This window comes from Nilaparvata lugens, chromosome 7 (genome assembly GCF_014356525.2).
Source record: "Nilaparvata lugens isolate BPH chromosome 7, ASM1435652v1, whole genome shotgun sequence".
NCBI lineage: Eukaryota > Metazoa > Arthropoda > Insecta > Hemiptera > Delphacidae > Nilaparvata > Nilaparvata lugens.
The window spans coordinates 56,007,845-56,026,059 of NC_052510.1; the positions used below are offsets into that span (position 1 = coordinate 56,007,845).

The 18,215-nt window shown below is 34.5% G+C and overlaps 2 protein-coding genes across 2 annotated transcripts in view; both read right to left on the reverse strand.

Moving 5' to 3' along the window:
• The window catches only part of LOC111053270 (monocarboxylate transporter 2-like), a 325,384-nt gene extending 321,126 nt beyond the window's left edge, over nucleotides 1–4,258 (reverse strand). Inside the window, exon 1 of the mRNA XM_039433219.1 lies at nucleotides 4,144–4,258. Within this exon, the coding sequence (XP_039289153.1) occupies nucleotides 4,144–4,153 (10 nt within the window). The 5' untranslated portion in view covers nucleotides 4,154–4,258. The remainder of the gene's footprint in view (nucleotides 1–4,143) is intronic.
• A 284-nt stretch (nucleotides 4,259–4,542) lies between these two features.
• Nucleotides 4,543–18,215, reverse strand: part of LOC111049387 — a 45,240-nt gene continuing 31,567 nt past the window's right edge. Inside the window, exons 2-3 of the mRNA XM_039431981.1 lie at nucleotides 6,534–6,874; nucleotides 4,543–4,592 (exon numbers count right to left, since the gene is read on the reverse strand). Coding sequence (XP_039287915.1) covers nucleotides 4,543–4,592; nucleotides 6,534–6,874 — 391 coding nt within the window. The remainder of the gene's footprint in view (nucleotides 4,593–6,533; nucleotides 6,875–18,215) is intronic.

An 18,215-nucleotide genomic window follows, 5' to 3' on the forward strand; every position in this document is an offset into this window, starting at 1 on the left:
TAGATGGAGGAAGGATTCTTTGAAACTTCACTTTGACTGAAATGAATTATGTGAGACTGACAACATCTCTTTCATTTCACCTTGATACCTGTAAGTCATTGAAAAATTAAAACACTGGATTCACTTGATATTGTTAACAAGATATTTTATAAATATCACACTCCTCAAACTAATATGTGGATTTAAGTGAAATTTTTAATATTTTTTTGTGATTGTGAAGGAAGATTTTTGTTTGGATTTGTATTTTGGAATTAATTAATCTGATAAATTCAAAGTTATTGTGGTACATACATTTTTTTGGACACAAAATAGTGCGTGAATTAAGTTATCATTTACATAACCTCTAGACTGTGTATTCCAAATTAAGGTTTAAAGCAGTTTTGGGCGAATGCCTGTTGTTTTTACCTGCATTGTATCTATCGTCTATGGATGAATGAATGAATGAATGAACACTCTTTCTTAATGAGTGAACGATACAAACGTTTCTCGTTCACTTCAGTTTATTATTGGAAATCGGTTTCCTCATCTCCCAAACCATAGAATGAAACAATCGTAAGTTCGTATAAGTTTTCTCTGACCCAAACTGATAGCCAGTTAGTTTTTGGTATTCCTCCCTATTTACATTTACATTTATTACATTCCTTAATCACAACATCAAATTAATGATTGGGATAAACAGGATAAACACAAAACTGTTCCTCTCCCTAATTTTGATAAAAATAATCTGCTCTTATCTAGTGTAATACACTTCCCATGTGTATTTCTCTCTGAACTCAGTCAAATTCCTGTTCCATTCAACCCCATAACTTGAACCTGACATGATCAAATAAAAAGAGATTCAGGAACACCTCCTTCCACCGTACTCCAGTATTTATCGACTTCATTAATTGAGAATCTATCCACTTGAATTTCAACTAGCTGACCTAGAAATATTATTCGGTACAACGAACCAAACAAGTTTCGATCATTAAAGTTCAAAAATTACTTTTTGATATTCATATATTGGTAGCCGGACCTGATCGTGTTTGTATAGTGGGCGAACATTCATATTAACACAGGCTACCAATTATTTCGAGTGTAAGCTATGAGAGAAATTCACTTTATACTGTCAGGATTTTTCATATAAAAACATCAATGGTTTCCATTTAATTAATGCTGATGATTGGAAGTGAACCTCAATATACAGCATGAGCAAATCGTCTATTTTTCGCATTGAATTGCTGGTTGAATTTACTGACATGATTAGTACCCGGCAGATAGTTTAGATGTACTAAGGAATATAGAGCGCACACATGGAAGTATAGATATATAAAGTGTATAGAGTGCCCACCCGCACCAAACATAACCTCTAAATCAGCAACAGTTGTCAGAATGCGCAGACCGGATGCGCAGTGTACAATTGCGTCGATCTAAGTTATTGGACGCTAATGCATCGAAGCAGTTGAATTAAACGAGGGGTTTGAATTGAAACGCTGGTCATTTGGAATCCAATTAGTGGTAACAACTTTATGATCCAATAAGTTAGGCTCAAGTTTTAGCACGCTCGGACGAAAGTCGCAGAGCCGGTCGCGCAGCCGAGTCACAGTCCTGTTTTTGTTTTTCTCTCCACTGTCTTTGAATTCTGCACCCTTTTTTATCGTTGATGCTCTCACATGCAACTCTCCAGTTTAGTGTCGGATAAGAGAATAACGCAACGCTAATCCACTTCTAATACTAAACACTTCACCAGCTTCGCTGATAAACAGTCAAAGTAATTCCATTCCAGTTTAATAGAAAAGTACGATAATATTCATCGGACTCTACAAGGGCAAAGCTGTGGTTAGGTTTTTATGGAGTTACTTACATGATTACCTGTAAAATATATATATTCTTCCCAATAAGAAGATAAACTAACCTTTCCATCTATATATTCAACAAGAAAATCCAATGGTAATTTTGTAGATAACACTGCTACTCTTAATTTTTTCCAGAAGTAACTGGTCATGAATAGTTTTGTATACAAATTTCTTGAGATTTGTGTTGATTACTATTACAAAATTTACATAATATCAATGATACGTATTAAGATGGTTGGACAAAGTAGAGCTCAATCATCATAGCCGACTGTACTTGTTGATGACATAACTTTTGGAAAAAATTGACGTATCCTACCAAAATATAGCTCATTATTCTCATCTCGTTGACAGTCAAAAGACGGTAATAATATATGGAAAACTCATTATTGAATATTATATTCAACTCTCAATTCCCTAAACAAACACAATGACCACTATTGCCTTCAATACTCTGAAATTCTATAAAATTGTACTTCATATTGAATGGTAGTACAGAATTTTCCTTCCAATCCCTATAAAAAATGGTCTCTAATATACAGTAGCCTATGAGATATCTTACTAATTTGGGACAATCGTTCATTTAAAAAGTAGTTGATATTATCTAATCAATTTAATAATTCAAGACATCTAAATTCAAAATCTATAGTTTCAATGGTTATTGTGGAATAAAATTTTATCAAAATTGTACGTGTGAAATTCTAACCTTATCTTGGACTTTGTCACCTACAAATTTGGAAGAAAAATAGCACAAGAACTACCTTATTATTTCATCTGCCAATGTTATAACATTAGTATTATTTGCATTGTAAATGAAAAAATTATATTATATGAATTGTATAATATTCCAACTTCCAATATTGAAATATAGAAAAATAATCAGAGTACTGCCATGTATAGGTTGGCACAATACAGACTGCCAACTTAGGATGTTTTGCTGCTTAAGATCCAAACTACCTGGATTGAAAAAACACTGCCATCTCAATTATAAGCCAGTTACACACACATCGATTTTTGTTCGTATGATATTTTACCGTCCTTATGAATCCTATCAAATTAAATGGAACTTGACAAACATCATCTGTTTGAAATAATCTGTCTAATCTAATAGAGTTTATAAGGACGGCAAAATATCGCACGATCAGAAATCGATGTGTGTGTAACTGGCTTATAATTATTGTGATGTCAGTGTTTTATCTAATCCAGGTAGTTTGGATTTTCAAGCAGCAAAGCAGATTAAGTTGGCAGTCTGTGTAGTACCAACAAGGCTACCTATACAAGGTACCTATAGAAGGCTGCACTCTGATTATTTCTCTATATTTGAAATCAAACTTGAAATAATTTTCAATTAATGAATCGATGTGTGTGTACTAATTCCTGCATTTATCTCGATGACTCAATCTGACTGGGCAACCATAATCCACAAACATTTGCAGTAAAAACATACAAGAGCAGTGACAACAAACATTACTTATCAACACTCAAATCATGGAATATATAAAAAAATTACGAAATATGGTTGAGGGAGATAGGAAGGGAAAATATAGAGCTCATGATCTATTCCAGCTATCAATAATAATTATATTAAACTCGTGATCCAGCTGTATGTTCCTAGTTATATTGATATCAACATTTTTCAATAATTTCCAATGTGTTGTTCCAATGTTTTAACTGAATATATTAACTGATTTCCACTTCAACTATTTATCATATTATTCTCTTTGAATATTTCATCTGGAATGATTGGGGCAACTTTTTCAAGCTATTCTTCATTTAGTAGTATTTTTTAAATTTATCTAAACATAACTTATCCTACTCTAGTTTATTTACTGCATGTATATACCAATTTGTTATTCAATTGAATTATTTGTTTTTTTAAGCATTATTCATCTACTTATATTATTTTTTTCTCTAAAAATAGACTAGCTTAACTACTCTAGTACAATACCGCAGGTAACTTACCAGATATTACAATATTTATTCATCTATAAAAACTATCCTTACCTTATGCTATAAATTATTATACATTTCTTATAAAAACCAGACCCCTTTCCACACACAGGCTACTACAGCCTTCGTGGAGGAGAAGCATGATATTTCTTTTTTTCTTCACAACTTTTGTATGACTGTATTTTAATTTTTGTCGATATTGTCTAATATCTACTCTAGTTGTTAGTGTCTAAGATTAGTTAAGTAGGTATTATAATAAAATCATTACAAATTTGTGATGTATACACCATTGTTTGTAATTTTTCATGCAATAAAAATAATTTGAATTTAAAAATAATTTGAATTTGATTCAGTTATTTACCTGCAGGCATAGCGACCTCCCGTCCGAACCGGTTGACAGTCTCCGACAACAGGACACCAGAAGCAGTGTGGAGTCCATGAGTGAGCAGCTGCACCAGAAAGGCAGTCAACAACACCACCCACCCCCAGCCACCTTCAGGGTAATAGTGCTGCTTGAGGGTCAATAGCTGACGGAGCTCAGTGGTCCCGGGTGGGTCCCGGTGATGGTGATGGTGGTTGCTTCCGCTCCCGTTGACAGCGCCGGGAGCGTCGCTGAAACTGCCGCCGACGCCAGAGTCGGTCGTGTAGAGGTGCGGCAGCGACCGGCTGCGAAACAGGCCCGGTACCGCCACGCCAACGCCGCTGATTCAACCCAAAACGCAACCATTAGTAACGATAACCGATCACAAGGAATCACCCGCTAAGTTTGTTGCTGTTGGATGTTCTCGTACTTGGATATTTGTTTAGAAACTGAGAGCCGGTTCCCAAACTCGGGATTTAGAGTCAGAAAATTAGCTTTCCATCTATATATTCAACAAGAAAATCCAATGGTAATTTTGTAGATAACACTGGTACTCTTAATTTTTTCCAGAAGTAACTGGTCATGAATAGTTTTGTATACAAATTTCTTGAGATTTGTGTTGATTACTATTACAAAATTTACATAATATTTATGATACGTATTAAGATGGTTGGACAAAGTAGAGCTCAATCATCATAACCGACTGTACTTGTTGATGACATAACTTTTGGAAAAAATTGATGTATCCTACCACAATATAGCACATTTTTCTCATCTCGTGGGAGTCAAAATTCATATTTCAGAGGTGAAATTTGGTGATAATAATGGAAAACTGATTACTGAATTCAACCCCTATTCCCTAAACAAAGGCGATGACCTTTTCCTGCCTTCAATACTGTAAAATACAAAAAAATTGTACTTCGTATTGGATGGTGGAACAGAATTTCTCTTTTCATCCCTGTAAGAAATGGTTTACAATATACAGTATTTAATATCTTACTAATTTTAAACAATCGTTCCTTTGAAAAGTCGTTATAATTTCATTATTACATGATTTTTATAAATTAGAAACTATTTCAACTTCGATTTGAAATATAGAAAAAATAAATGATCAGAGTACAGCATTGTATAGGTTGGCACTACACAGACTGCCAACTCAAATGTTTTGCTGCTTAAAGATCCAAACTACCTGGATTGACAAAACACTGCCATCTCAATTATAAGCCAGTTACACACACATCGATCTTTGTTCGTAGGATATTTTGCCGTCCTTATGATTTCTATCAGATTAAACAGAACTTGACAAAACAGATGATGTTTGAAATCATCTGTTCAATCTAATAGAGTTTATAAGGACGACAAAATATCGCACGAACAGAAATCGATGTGTGTGTAACTGGCTTATAATTGAGATGTCAGTGTTTTATCTAATCCAGGTAGTTTGGATTTTCAAGCAGCAAAGCAGATTAAGGCTGTGCAAACGCAGAAGAAAAACTTTTCACTAGTGATATATTTCAAAGTTTTTTGATTTGTATATCATCAAGCTATCAAAATAAAAAAGTTTTCTCAGGAAAACATTTTTTCCGATCATTACTTTTTGAGATATGAGCGCCAAAAGTTTAAAATTTTTGACACAGAACATTTCAAATTCGGTAAGAGATAAATCTATGAGATTTGGTGGATTGATTCTTCATGGTTTTGTTGATCTAGTAAAACGAAAATTTTCTGAAAATATCAGTTTTTATAAAGTTATCCAATTCACTGAAAATAACTTTTTGTGGGTTATTTTTGGTAAATTGAATAACTTTATAAAGAATTGATATTTTCAGAAAATTTTTGTTTTACTAGATCAACAATACCATGAAGAATCAATCCTCTAAATCTCATGGATTTATCTCTTACCGAATTTGAAATGTTCTGTCCCAAAAATTTAAACTTTGGGCGCTCATATCTCAAAAAGTAATGATCGAAAAAAAATATTTTCTCGAGAAAACATTTTTATTTTGATAGCTTGATGATATACAAATCGAAATATTTTGAAAAATATCACAAATAGAAAGTTTATTTTTAGCCTTTGCACAGCCGTAAGTTGGCAGTCTGTGCAGTACCAACCTATACAAGGCTGTACTCTTATTATTTTCCTATATTTCAAATAGAAGTTGAAATATTCTCCAATAATTAATAAACCAATGTGTGTGTACATTAGTACACACCTTCAGGTCATTTTTTCCTTCAGATTCATTTTTTCTCGATGGCTATCTGACTGGGCTAACGTAATCCACAAACATAATCAGTAAAAATGAACAAGAGCAGTGAAAAAACATCACCGATAAACACTTTAATCATGAAAAATATATAGAAAATTGAACGAATTTGATTCAGTTATTTACCTGCAGGCATAGCGACCTCCCGTCCGAACCGGTTAACAGTCTCCGACAACAGGACACCAGAAGCAGTGTGGAGTCCATGAGTGAGCAGCTGCACCAGAAAGGCAGTCAACAACACCACCCACCCCCAGCCACCTTCAGGGTAATAGTGCTGCTTGAGGGTCAATAGCTGACGGAGCTCAGTGGTCCCGGGTGGGTCCCGGTGATGGTGATGGTGGTTGCTTCCGCTCCCGTTGACAGCGCCGGGAGCGTCGCTGAAACTGCCGCCGACGCCAGAGTCGGTCGTGTAGAGGTGCGGCAGCGACCGGCTGCGAAACAGGCCCGGTACCGCCACGCCAACGCCGCTGATTCAACCCAAAACGCAACCATTAGTAACGATAACCGATCACAAGGAATCACCCGCTAAATTTGCTGCTGTTGGATGTTCCCGTACTTGGATATTTGTTCAGAAACTAATGGCCGGTCTCAGAGCTCGAGATTCAGTCAAGTTCTAGACATTAAACAGCTAGTAGAGTATAGTCAGAAAATTAGCTTTCCAAACCGGGGCGTAGTCACAGTAAATAGTTGCAGCAAAATATATATTTATTTTATCATTTCTATAATCAGAAACGTTTTTCCTTGACGAAATGAATTCCTAGATAATTCAAAATAGCTGAAACTTTTCACTATTTTCTCTTTATTTTATTTTGTGTTCAATTTTCTAGTTTTTGAAATTTAATTTGAACCTGACTTTGTCTATGACTATGACTACGCCCCGTTTCGGAAAGCCAATTTTCTGACTACAGCTTTTTAAAGTCTAGAACATGGCTAAATCCCGAGCTCGGAAACCGGCTTTAAGACTTACCTTCAGATACCTTTGCTTGAATCGAAAGTAAATAAAAAACTACATTTTTCACGAGAGGAAAAAGCTATCAATTATTAAAGGAGCCTATACCTATCCTATCTATTATTAAAGGAATGCAAAAACTAAAACCAAAGAATCTATGGGTGGGAATCTATATTGTAGACTCTCCCAGTACAATAAACAATCTAGATTGTTCACTCTTTACTAAAACTGAAAATTTGACATTCCTAGTATCTTAAATAATCTGTTGGAGGTAATCTGAATTATCTTCAGTAATTTACAAGAGTTATGTTCTTTCAAATTTTATGATGATATTATCGGAACAACAAAAACTTGAGATAGGCCTACTGTATGTGTTGACTGACCATATATTTGGACCATATGAGGCAACTATTTTTGATGTAGGAATGAGAGATGAGGTAATATATAATATATTCTAGGACTCCAAGGTTGAGTGTAACCATTGAGATGTTGAGATATTGAGAGTGATGGACATGAGATTGAGATAGGCAACCAATTCGTGATTGGCAAAGAACTTTCCTAGGTTACAGATTGAGAGAATTAACACAACTTCATTCATCTAATTAATCTACCTTCTCATATTCTATCTGTTCTTTTCATTCTATAATATTATTCATATTTGTCACAAATAAGCGACTTTCCGATTCGGTCTCAAAACTTTTATAAGTTAGTTTCTTTACAACAGAGCATACCACTTGTCAAAATCACGTTCGGACACATTTCAAGGTTCTGGGCATCATCATCATTTTACATGGAGTGCCCTCAAATCATCAGAATCAAAATACCTTAATCAAGTATCATGTTTGTAAGGATAATTACTGTTTTAACAGTACATGAATTTATATTTTAAATGATTCCTATTGATTGCTGACCATTGTTCTCTTAGATTGTGCCAAATAAATTTGTAAAATTAGTTGTTTTCGTTCGAGTTTCGTTTCGCTCCCATTCAAGTTTTGACATGCAGTTGTTTTTTTAAGATGAATCCGACAATATTTTTTTTATTATGAGAAACACGAGAAGTGGCCACTAACATCTGCCTAATTCAAGTGTATTTTATGGATATGCATCCACTATCTATCTTCAAATGTTATTGCCCACTCAACGCATTCAGCCATCCGAAATTTCAAGCACAAGCTGTATGGAGACTTTATGGCCGGAATAAAAATCTTTAAAAAACAACAGATACCACCATCAACAGAGACTGAGCACCCAACGAAGACGAATAAAATTAAAACAGGATACGCTTTCAAATACTAACGGATGGTTCTGTTCAAGCAAGGATAGTATATAGCTAGATAGTCTAGTCTATATACTATTCTTGCTGTTCAAGCACTTGTTCTTCAGTCATAAATTGACATTTTATTGCAGTTGCACAAAATAATTTATCAATTTCCGTCCTAAAATTTACCGCTCACCATGCGACATTCATTTTACGAGCTCACTCATCTTCCAGAAGTCAAATTTTGTTATTAAACACTCTCTGTGTAAAAATAAATTTGGGGTGTGCATATGTGCAGCTGGATATTATCAGTCGAATTTGAATAGCTGTTTTATTGATGTGTTGGAGTATTGGAGCCTGGGACTGGAGAGCAAGTGATTGGCGCCATATTAAATAAATAGATGAATATTATAAATTCAGAGATTCAGGATTTAAATCATCGTATGAAGTGCATAACTCATTTGCCCGTAGAAATAACATTTGTGGCATTGTCCATCTAAATGCTTATAAATTGTGAGCCCCCGGCCAGAGAAATCGCTCATGACTATTGTACTGATTTTCAAATCAGCAACTTTCATCTATTGTAACTCTCTTATGATTATTTATTTCATTCGATTATGAATACAATTACAAATTATATGAAATGATTGGTGAAAAACAACAGGCTTGGCCCAAAACTAGTCTATTTATGTGAATCAATAAAAATTTATAAGTAGTTACTCTGTATCGATAATGATTAATGAGTCAATTCTTTGTAATATCCTTCCCGTCAACACTCATTTTGGAGAAAGAGAGAGAAAGTCTAAGTGAGCAGAAGAGAGCAGAATTGATAGAAAATGCCGGAATAATGATGTGAGAACAACGGACCAATGGCAGGAAGCCACGCCTCTCAGTTCTTCATACTCTCTTCTGATTGGTGGATTGGAACACCTAATGATGTAGTTCTCAATTCTGCAGGTAGGTGGCACCAGACTGGGTCGTACCACAGTATACTTCATAACATTTTTGAGTCAACTGCTGATTCCACATGGAATACATTAATTCAACCGTGATTTAACTATTGAGTTATTAAATAAATAAAGTTATTATTATTATATAATTGGAAATTCTGTGCTCCATCGACTACTCAATTGATTCATTATTCATAATTTAATAGTATGTACTGGATAAAGTTTATCAAATACCTTTTATACATTGGCTTACCACTATCAAAATTCGGAAAGGGAATTCGTTTTGGTCTAGACCTATTGGTGCTTCTCCAATTATGTATTTGATTTGTGCATTGTTTAATGTAAATGGATAAATAAATACAGGGCTCTTACTCTCTGTACTTGTTTATTATGTAGCCTATCTATTTGTTTGAGAACTAGAAAATATATATTCACTCTTTTGAACATCATATATCTTGAAAAATGCATGGCCCCTTCATTAGTGAATCAACCAAGCTTCACCTCTAACTTTAATTCAAATATCCTATGCAATTACATTCTCTACAAATATTTTTTAAGCTATACGACACCAGAAAGAGTAGGCTACGTCAGAACGAGAAGTATAAATTTGCAAGTCATATTTAACTTGAGAGCTACTCACGTTAATCCTATTTAAAAATATGCAATTATAAATGATATTCCAAGTCTTCTCAAAAATTCTCCTCCAGTACCAGAAAAAATATTCCGTATCAAAGTTTGCAATACTGATGAAAAAAGTCGAGAAAATTCCACGTACCCGTACCATATTTATCATAATATTTCCACGCCATGCATATATTCACAGAGAGGTGAATTTGAAATGCGGCATGATTAATGCTTATTCGAATAGCCACCTAAGAGGCAATTCTTTCTCATTTCCAAGGAATTTGTAAGCTGTCAAAGAGGTGTGTGGTACACCATTGAAAATTTATCCCAGTCGCAGTAGTGAATGAATGAACAAAGTGAACAAGGTACAACCACAACAATATTCACATTCGAATTATTTTTTACGAATAGTGTACCGATCGTAAGTTAGCAGCTGACAATAACAAATACACATTGTACCATGTTGCACTGCGGGATAGCATTACTATTCCATACCGTTCTGAGCACACCTCTGAGCTGAGCAAAATAGACTGGAGCCTATGGAATTCATAGTTGTTCCTTATCGTGAATAATTGTTCTCATTCATTATTCTTGGTAGCTTTCTTGTACGTACTTCTTGGGAGATTAGGAAGTTCGAGAGAAGCTTGAAATAGTTCTAAGTGAGTTTGGAGGGAGTTTGAAGGAAGTTAGAATGTAGCTTGTTCGAAAAATGGAAGGCTTCAATGATAAATCTGATTATAAGATGATAATAGGAATTGAGAAACTATATGATTGAAAACAAATATAAATATTTCATTACAGGACTACAGAGATGAAGCACATCCTTAGGGCCGTTTGCACTGTCAAAGCTTAAACTGGATTTAATCAGCTGGTGGATTAAACTCAAAATGAAACACATAATACCAAACTAGACTTGATACGGATTTAATCCAGTTTAAAATGAAATTTAGTTGAAACTGTGACTGTGAAAACGGCCCTTAGTTTCACTCAAAAAGGATGATTTTTTGTTTTTACATTCATATTATTCAGGGATGCCACCCTCTCTAAGGCACTTCAAAACCGAAAATGGCCCACCTAAATTTAAAAATTAATCATCTTCAAATCCTTCCCCCTGTATACGAAAAAGTATCGTCATCATTAGACATTTTGAAAAATGCTGACACATTTTGGGACTCCACCAAGATTTGGTTTTGAGCTCCCTCCCAAAATTGCAAGAACGGAGTATGCGTTCAAACCCACCTGTAAGCACTCTATTATTCTCTTAATATTTTTAATTTCGGTCGATTTTAACAAGTGTACTACCTAGCTAAATGGGCAATCTGAGGGTGGGCACACACCAGTTAGTCAAGACAAGACTAGTCACGATTAGTCACAATACTTCACATGGTTGCTTATGAAGCAACACACACTGATTAGTCATTGCAATTAGTCATGTCTTCATAAGCAACTATGTGAAGGTTTGTGACTAAACATGTTTTGTGTTGTCTTGAGTATTTGGTGTGTGCCTAAACATGTCTTGTGTTGTCTTGACTATTTGGTGTGTGCCTAGCCTAATTTATGGTACTTGAAAGTATGTTCTAATACTGTATTCCATAATTATTTAATAATATGTTAAATTTAATAGTTTGATAAACACAACACATGAATAAATTTGATTTGCTTAAAAAAAAATTCTATGATTAACAAATTATTCGATTTTATGATTTGAAATTGAATTTGAATACATTCTAGTAATACTAGTAAATTCATCAGATAACTAAGGTGAAAAATATATTCACTAACTTGAGTATACAACTCTGAACTCTCACACCATGTAAAGACGAATAGCATGTCTCAGAATGCACACGCCTTTAACATGTTGTTGTCGCGTGAATTTTTGCTGCAAACATCTCCACTTTGAGCATGTGACACACACACATTTGTCGCGCAAATCTCCACATTGAGCATGTGTGTGTCACAAGTGTGACACACACATTTGTCGCCCAACATTTTTACAGCGGACATCTTCACTCTGACACGCACATTTGTCTCAGCTAAATGCGTACGCAGACGCCGATTTGAATAAAGCAATGCGTTGAGCTTGAAGCGAGCGGCCATATATTTGATGAGCAAAATCAAAATGATAAATCGGACTGCTTTCCATTCAGTGATGAAAACCCGCCGACAATAATAGCCCCAGACGAGAGAAAAATTGCCACGCCGTTACATCTGCAATCTCATATCCAGCAGTGACAATATTTTGTGGCCCTCTGCTTTTTATGGCGCAAGAAAACGTCCAACTCAACAGCATAACAACAAAGATATGGGACATGTGTTTTTTCACATGCAACTTGGGCATAAATTTAGTTTTAATCACCTAGCCGTGAAGTGATTATTGTCCAGCCATGTTGCACCTCGAATTAGTGTCTAGTTGATTGATGTTGGGTGGAAGATCACACTAGAGCACTAGAGGACAGAGTGATTGATGACCTTCTTTAGTCACAGATTTCCTATTAGTTCTTGGTTTAAAAGTTTTATTCTCTATCTAGTCCTGATTTTGATTTCGAATAAAAAGTCTGTACTGAAGCTCTCCCTTCAAGACAATAATTCGTAGAAGAATGATAACATTATAACATTATGACCTTCTTTAGTCACAGATTTCCTATTAGTTCCTGGTTTAAAAGTTTTATTCTCTATCTAGTCCTGATTTTGATTTCGAATAAAAAGTCTGTACTGAAGCTCTTCCTTCAAGACAATAATTCGTAGATGAATGATAACATTATATAAAAATGTACTGAGGGAGTATGATTCTCCTTTAACGATCATGGAAATGGTTGATTCTTTCTACTCTTCTTCGATAATGTATTTTATGATGTCATATTATAATAATAATTGACGGAATCGAGTAGTAATGAATGATATTATCATATTGATGAAATCAATAATTGACGAAATATCAATAATACTAGCAAATTAACAAATTAATGTGATCATAGTTGATGAGATTGAATTGAATTTCAGGTTTTCTTCAAATAATTTTTATGAATTTCTCAATCATAAAATACTTTCTACAAACGGAGAATATCAATCTTCAAGAAAATAAATAAATACCCATCATTGTTGTGAGTAATAATAGTGGAAATTTCAATTTCAATTCATTCACAACACACTAAAATACAATGAGAAAAGGCAATATTATACAACAATAACAGTAACAATGATATTAACATATTAAAAGACAATATTGTTAAAATGATGTGTGCTGGGAGAAAGAGGGGGAAATACCTTGCCAACTATGACAAAATAGCTATCTATTTTACTATTTGAGTCACATTTTTTTATGAGAAAATTTCTCATGAAATTTCAAGCTAGCAAATACAAGAATGACATATTGAATATTGTAGTTAATAAATTGCTGAATTTCAACATCAAAACATTCTGTTGTTGGAAGTGACATTTTGTAAGTTTGCGGTGCTCTACAAATCCGCGAAAGAAACTTTGATACTACAAATCACTAGTGAAATGAAGAAAACTATTGAAGAATTTAGAATATGTAATGGAATAGAATATCCTCATATTTTTCTCAAGAGCTCGGTGGAGAGTTTCCTCAAAAGAAGTAACCCTTGTCAGAGCAACAATGAGAGAACACATTAATCGTCATGTTCCAATCAGTTTCTCCTTGTTGTCTCTCCCTCGAAGCATTGGTTTATCACTCTCATTAATGAAATTCCTCAGTGTCTATTCTGTTTACTAATTTATATAGCACGCATTGACTAACGTGCAATTCTTTCGACTGTTAACATGCAGTTTGAGTTATTTTATAGCCTGGTGCTGTTTATGAGTTCCATTTGGAGCACTCAGTTCAATAATATAGATAACTTTCTAAAGCGAAGGCATTGGTGCTTTTACGAGGTGCTAGCCAGCTAACGCTCTCGTGGCCAAGATTGGCATCAAATTATTAATACTCATGCATCATTTCGATTTTATTCTTCGAGTACTCATAGTTTTACCGCCAATTCAAAACTAATTTGCTGAGTTCAATGACTAGAAATAACAAACAGTGTACTTCTCAAATAAGCAACAATCATCCGACTTCCATTCCAGGAGATATTTGTAATCTTCTCGTCTGCTAACTCAGAGTACTTGAAGTATCGTCTTCTTTAATATGGAACTAATCACCAGCAGCAATAAATTACTTGCTCAAAGAGTTCAGTAGCTTATGAGGTGAGATTGCAAGTCTATTTCCTGTGATTCACCCATTATTCAATCGTAATTATTTCATCACAGGGACGTTTGAAAACTCATTGAAGTATTAAACATGATGAGAATTCAATGACTGGTGATTTTGTTGAATTGTAATTGAGTGATTCATTAAAGTTGGCTCTATTCCTTTAATGACCACCAAATCAATCAATAATTATATGCAGCCTCTGTATGCTTTTTATCTATTTGCTGAGTTCATTGTGTGAATATAGAATCCAATCTGCAAAATCGCAATATTCAGCCTTGTATTAATTTGTCAAGTACCCATTTATAGAGCTTTCAGTAATAATATTCTGGAATGGCATGGTCATCATATGCAATTATTATATAATTCGAGTATTATACAGTATATTCTTCCTACTACTGTAAAATACAGTAATTGCCAGAATAGACGTGACTACTACATCCTAGTATAACGACGAGGCATTACATCCACAATTCTGCTATCGCCAAATGGTCGTGGGTTCGAATCCCGCCGGTAAGGATGGACGTTTGTCATCTCATCAAACTACCTCTCACTCTACATTACTCACGCACAAGCAAAAGCTCATGATTGTGGAGATGTGGGCATCATCCTCATAAAAAAGTAAATACTCCTTGGATATAATTATGCTTCCAACACAGTAGAGGCTCAATAATATGACTCTTTGAGAGGATACATTCTTTGAGAATGAGAAGGATAATTTCGATCTCTACAATAATCTTTCACTTTTCGGGAGATGGGTTCCTCAAGGATAACCTTATATCTCATCATAAAGGAAGTATATCTTGCTTCCTTATATTACTTATTCAATCTGTGATCTAATCTACCAATCGTTGTTATGATAAGTGATATTAGTAAAAATGAAGAATGAAGAATGAATGTCAGTCAGATACCTGAAATTCGAGGTAATGAGACCCCAATTATAACATTGATTAATAAAAAATCTCACCCAGAACTTCCTCGCCAGCAGACATTATCTAATGAATAACAATTCTTCTTTCGCTCTCTTGTTATTGAACAGCCCAGAGAAAGGCCTACAACACGGATTGGAATTCGCAATAAATACGTATCGTTCTCAAATAAGATATCGGCTCTTGTAAAGTTGTATAAACGGTCAACGTAGGCCAATAAAGATGTCAGACGATGTAACATTGCATTCGAATAAAACTCTCCGTTCACGTTTGAAGAAATGCAGAACTCCCTTCGTGAAATTCTTTCCCCTTTTTATGTTATTTTCGGACTGAAACGACATATTATACTGTCGATGAGTTCCTTGAACTGAATTCAATACCTCGATTGGCTAATTCAATCAATTTCTGTTTTATCTATTCATCAAGGTACTGAGCATAAAAATTTTACATTCGTGGAGTTCAATCAAGGAGTTTCTTCACGGGTGAATATTTAACAGAATTGATTGGTGACGATAATTTGAAAAATATAAAAACACAATCAATTTAAAAATAAGTATTCATCATGAGGATTATTATAAATGAATGTCCAATTTATACTGAAATTATTTGTGGTAACAATGAATAAATTACTCAAATTATAGTTTGATTGACCTGGAGAATTTGACCCGAAGTAAAAGTAGGAATGAAAAAAAATAATTTTTTTTCAGCTAATACAATTTCCTCAGTCTAGTTTCATAGTAGGTATCAGTTTCTTATTCTTCTTCTTCTTCTGGCTTTACAGTTTGATGTGAGCTTTAGCCTCCCGCACAAGAGCCCTCCACACATCACGGTCAAGTGGCTTTCGTCTCCATGCTCTTATCCCCATCTTTCGGAGATCATCCTCCACTTCATCACTCCATCGGTTGCGTGGTCTCCCCTGTCGTCTTCTGCCTTCCATCCTGGCCTTTATAAATTGCTCTTGGCATTCGATGTTCTGCCATTCTCTCAATATGACCAGCCCAGCGCAATTTTTGTGATTTAATGAAACGGACCACATCTTCACCCCAAGAATTCCATTTATTTCATTGTTTGATCTCAGTTTCTTATTAATTTTCATAAATTTGGAGTTTTTCAGTTATTGCTTGATAGTTCGACATCTTGGGAAACTGGACACCCCAACGGAAGTCATATTCCCCACATAAATGTAAATTTAACGAAGTTCAGTTGTTATTTTTATTGAAGTTATTTTCAGAAATTTGTCCGGTGTGTGAGCCGCCATTGCTATGACGGTTGAATGAAGCATCCTTATTGTGAGAGTGGCTTGTGGGAGTAGCTAGTCCAATAGCAGACGTTCACCCTCAGAGGTCATTCAACAACCAATCCTATTGCTTGCTCATCACGATACACTGTATTCTACTGCCTTGCTCGACAGAATAAAGAAACTCTCATTGTTCAATACTTGTTGATCAGTACTCCGTGCTTGAACTATAGTTTACTTCACCCGATGTTGACAATAGTGTAACAATAAATTTAGTGTAACTTTTAAAATACTAGTGCAACAACGGTAGCTGGTTATTTTTATAAATTTTTGGCATCGAGTATTTTTATTAAAAAGGATAACTTGACAAAATCACCTTCACTAATACTAGTAGTTCTGTGAACAGTAGACCTCACGCAGTATTCTCATCCACAAGTACCTGATTGAAACTATAGACCTTATTGAGATACAGGAATAGACTGGCTTCTCCACACATCTGTGTAATCAATTATCAGCTGATTTATGATGAATAATTCTGTAGTCTGATTTTTACTCCAATATTGGCGTATGAAGGAGGCTCCTTTTTCCTTTTATATTATCCTTGAAATGCAAAATTTCCAAAAACCGTGTATATACATCAACGCGCAATTAAGAAAGGAACATACCTGTCAAATTTCATTAAAATCTATTACCGCGTTTCGCCGTAAATGCGCAACATATATGCCAAACCGTCGACTTGAATCTTAGACCTCACTTCGCTCGGTCAACAAGAGAATTATAGTACAATCATTATAAATTATAAGAATGATATACTTATTGAGAAACAACACCATAAAAGATACATAGTCTGTATGCTTAACTCGTATCCAAAATTTGTTTGTAAATCTGAGGTTTATTGATGAGAAATTAGCAAAGCATTGAATATTAACTTGTTATAATAACTGGATCCAGAGAAAAAGTGATGCTTAAAACCAAACATGTAATTTATCATCACTTTACCAGCAACTGAAAATATTAGACAGGCTCTCAAATGAATAGAATTGAGTCAATAGCAATAATTTTTATCAATGAAGATTTATCTGAATTGCAATTACTATATTTAGCACTTCCAATTCACGAATGAACTAATCCGTTCCCATTCTCGACCATATTGAAATTCCTATCGAAATACTGTATTAATCTCATAATTTCCACATTCCCGGAATAAATTACAGAGTATACAAACCACCAAAACATTATTTTGATCAACCAGAGTTTTGGATTTATGAAGTTCAGCCTACATTCGTGATACACTCAACCGCCCATAAACTTGCTCAATTCCTCAGATAAATTCCGCAGCTGGGATTCAAAACTTCCGCCGGATTGCATAATACTACTTTATAGCTTCTAGCCTATTTTCGAGGTTTTGCTAGCATCATAATCAATCAATTTTACGTTCCGATTCCAAACACCCGAAATAGTTCAACTCTCAAAATAAGCTCGGAATTTCTATGCCAATCGATTTATTCAAATATTTTGACAGCGTTTATAGAGGAAGCACTGGGTTACTCAAAGGTTCAAATACTGAATCACAATATGACCTTCACCAAATTCAAGAATTGTTCTAATTCTTTTTTTTTATTAATTTATTGTATAAAATACTATAATCATAATA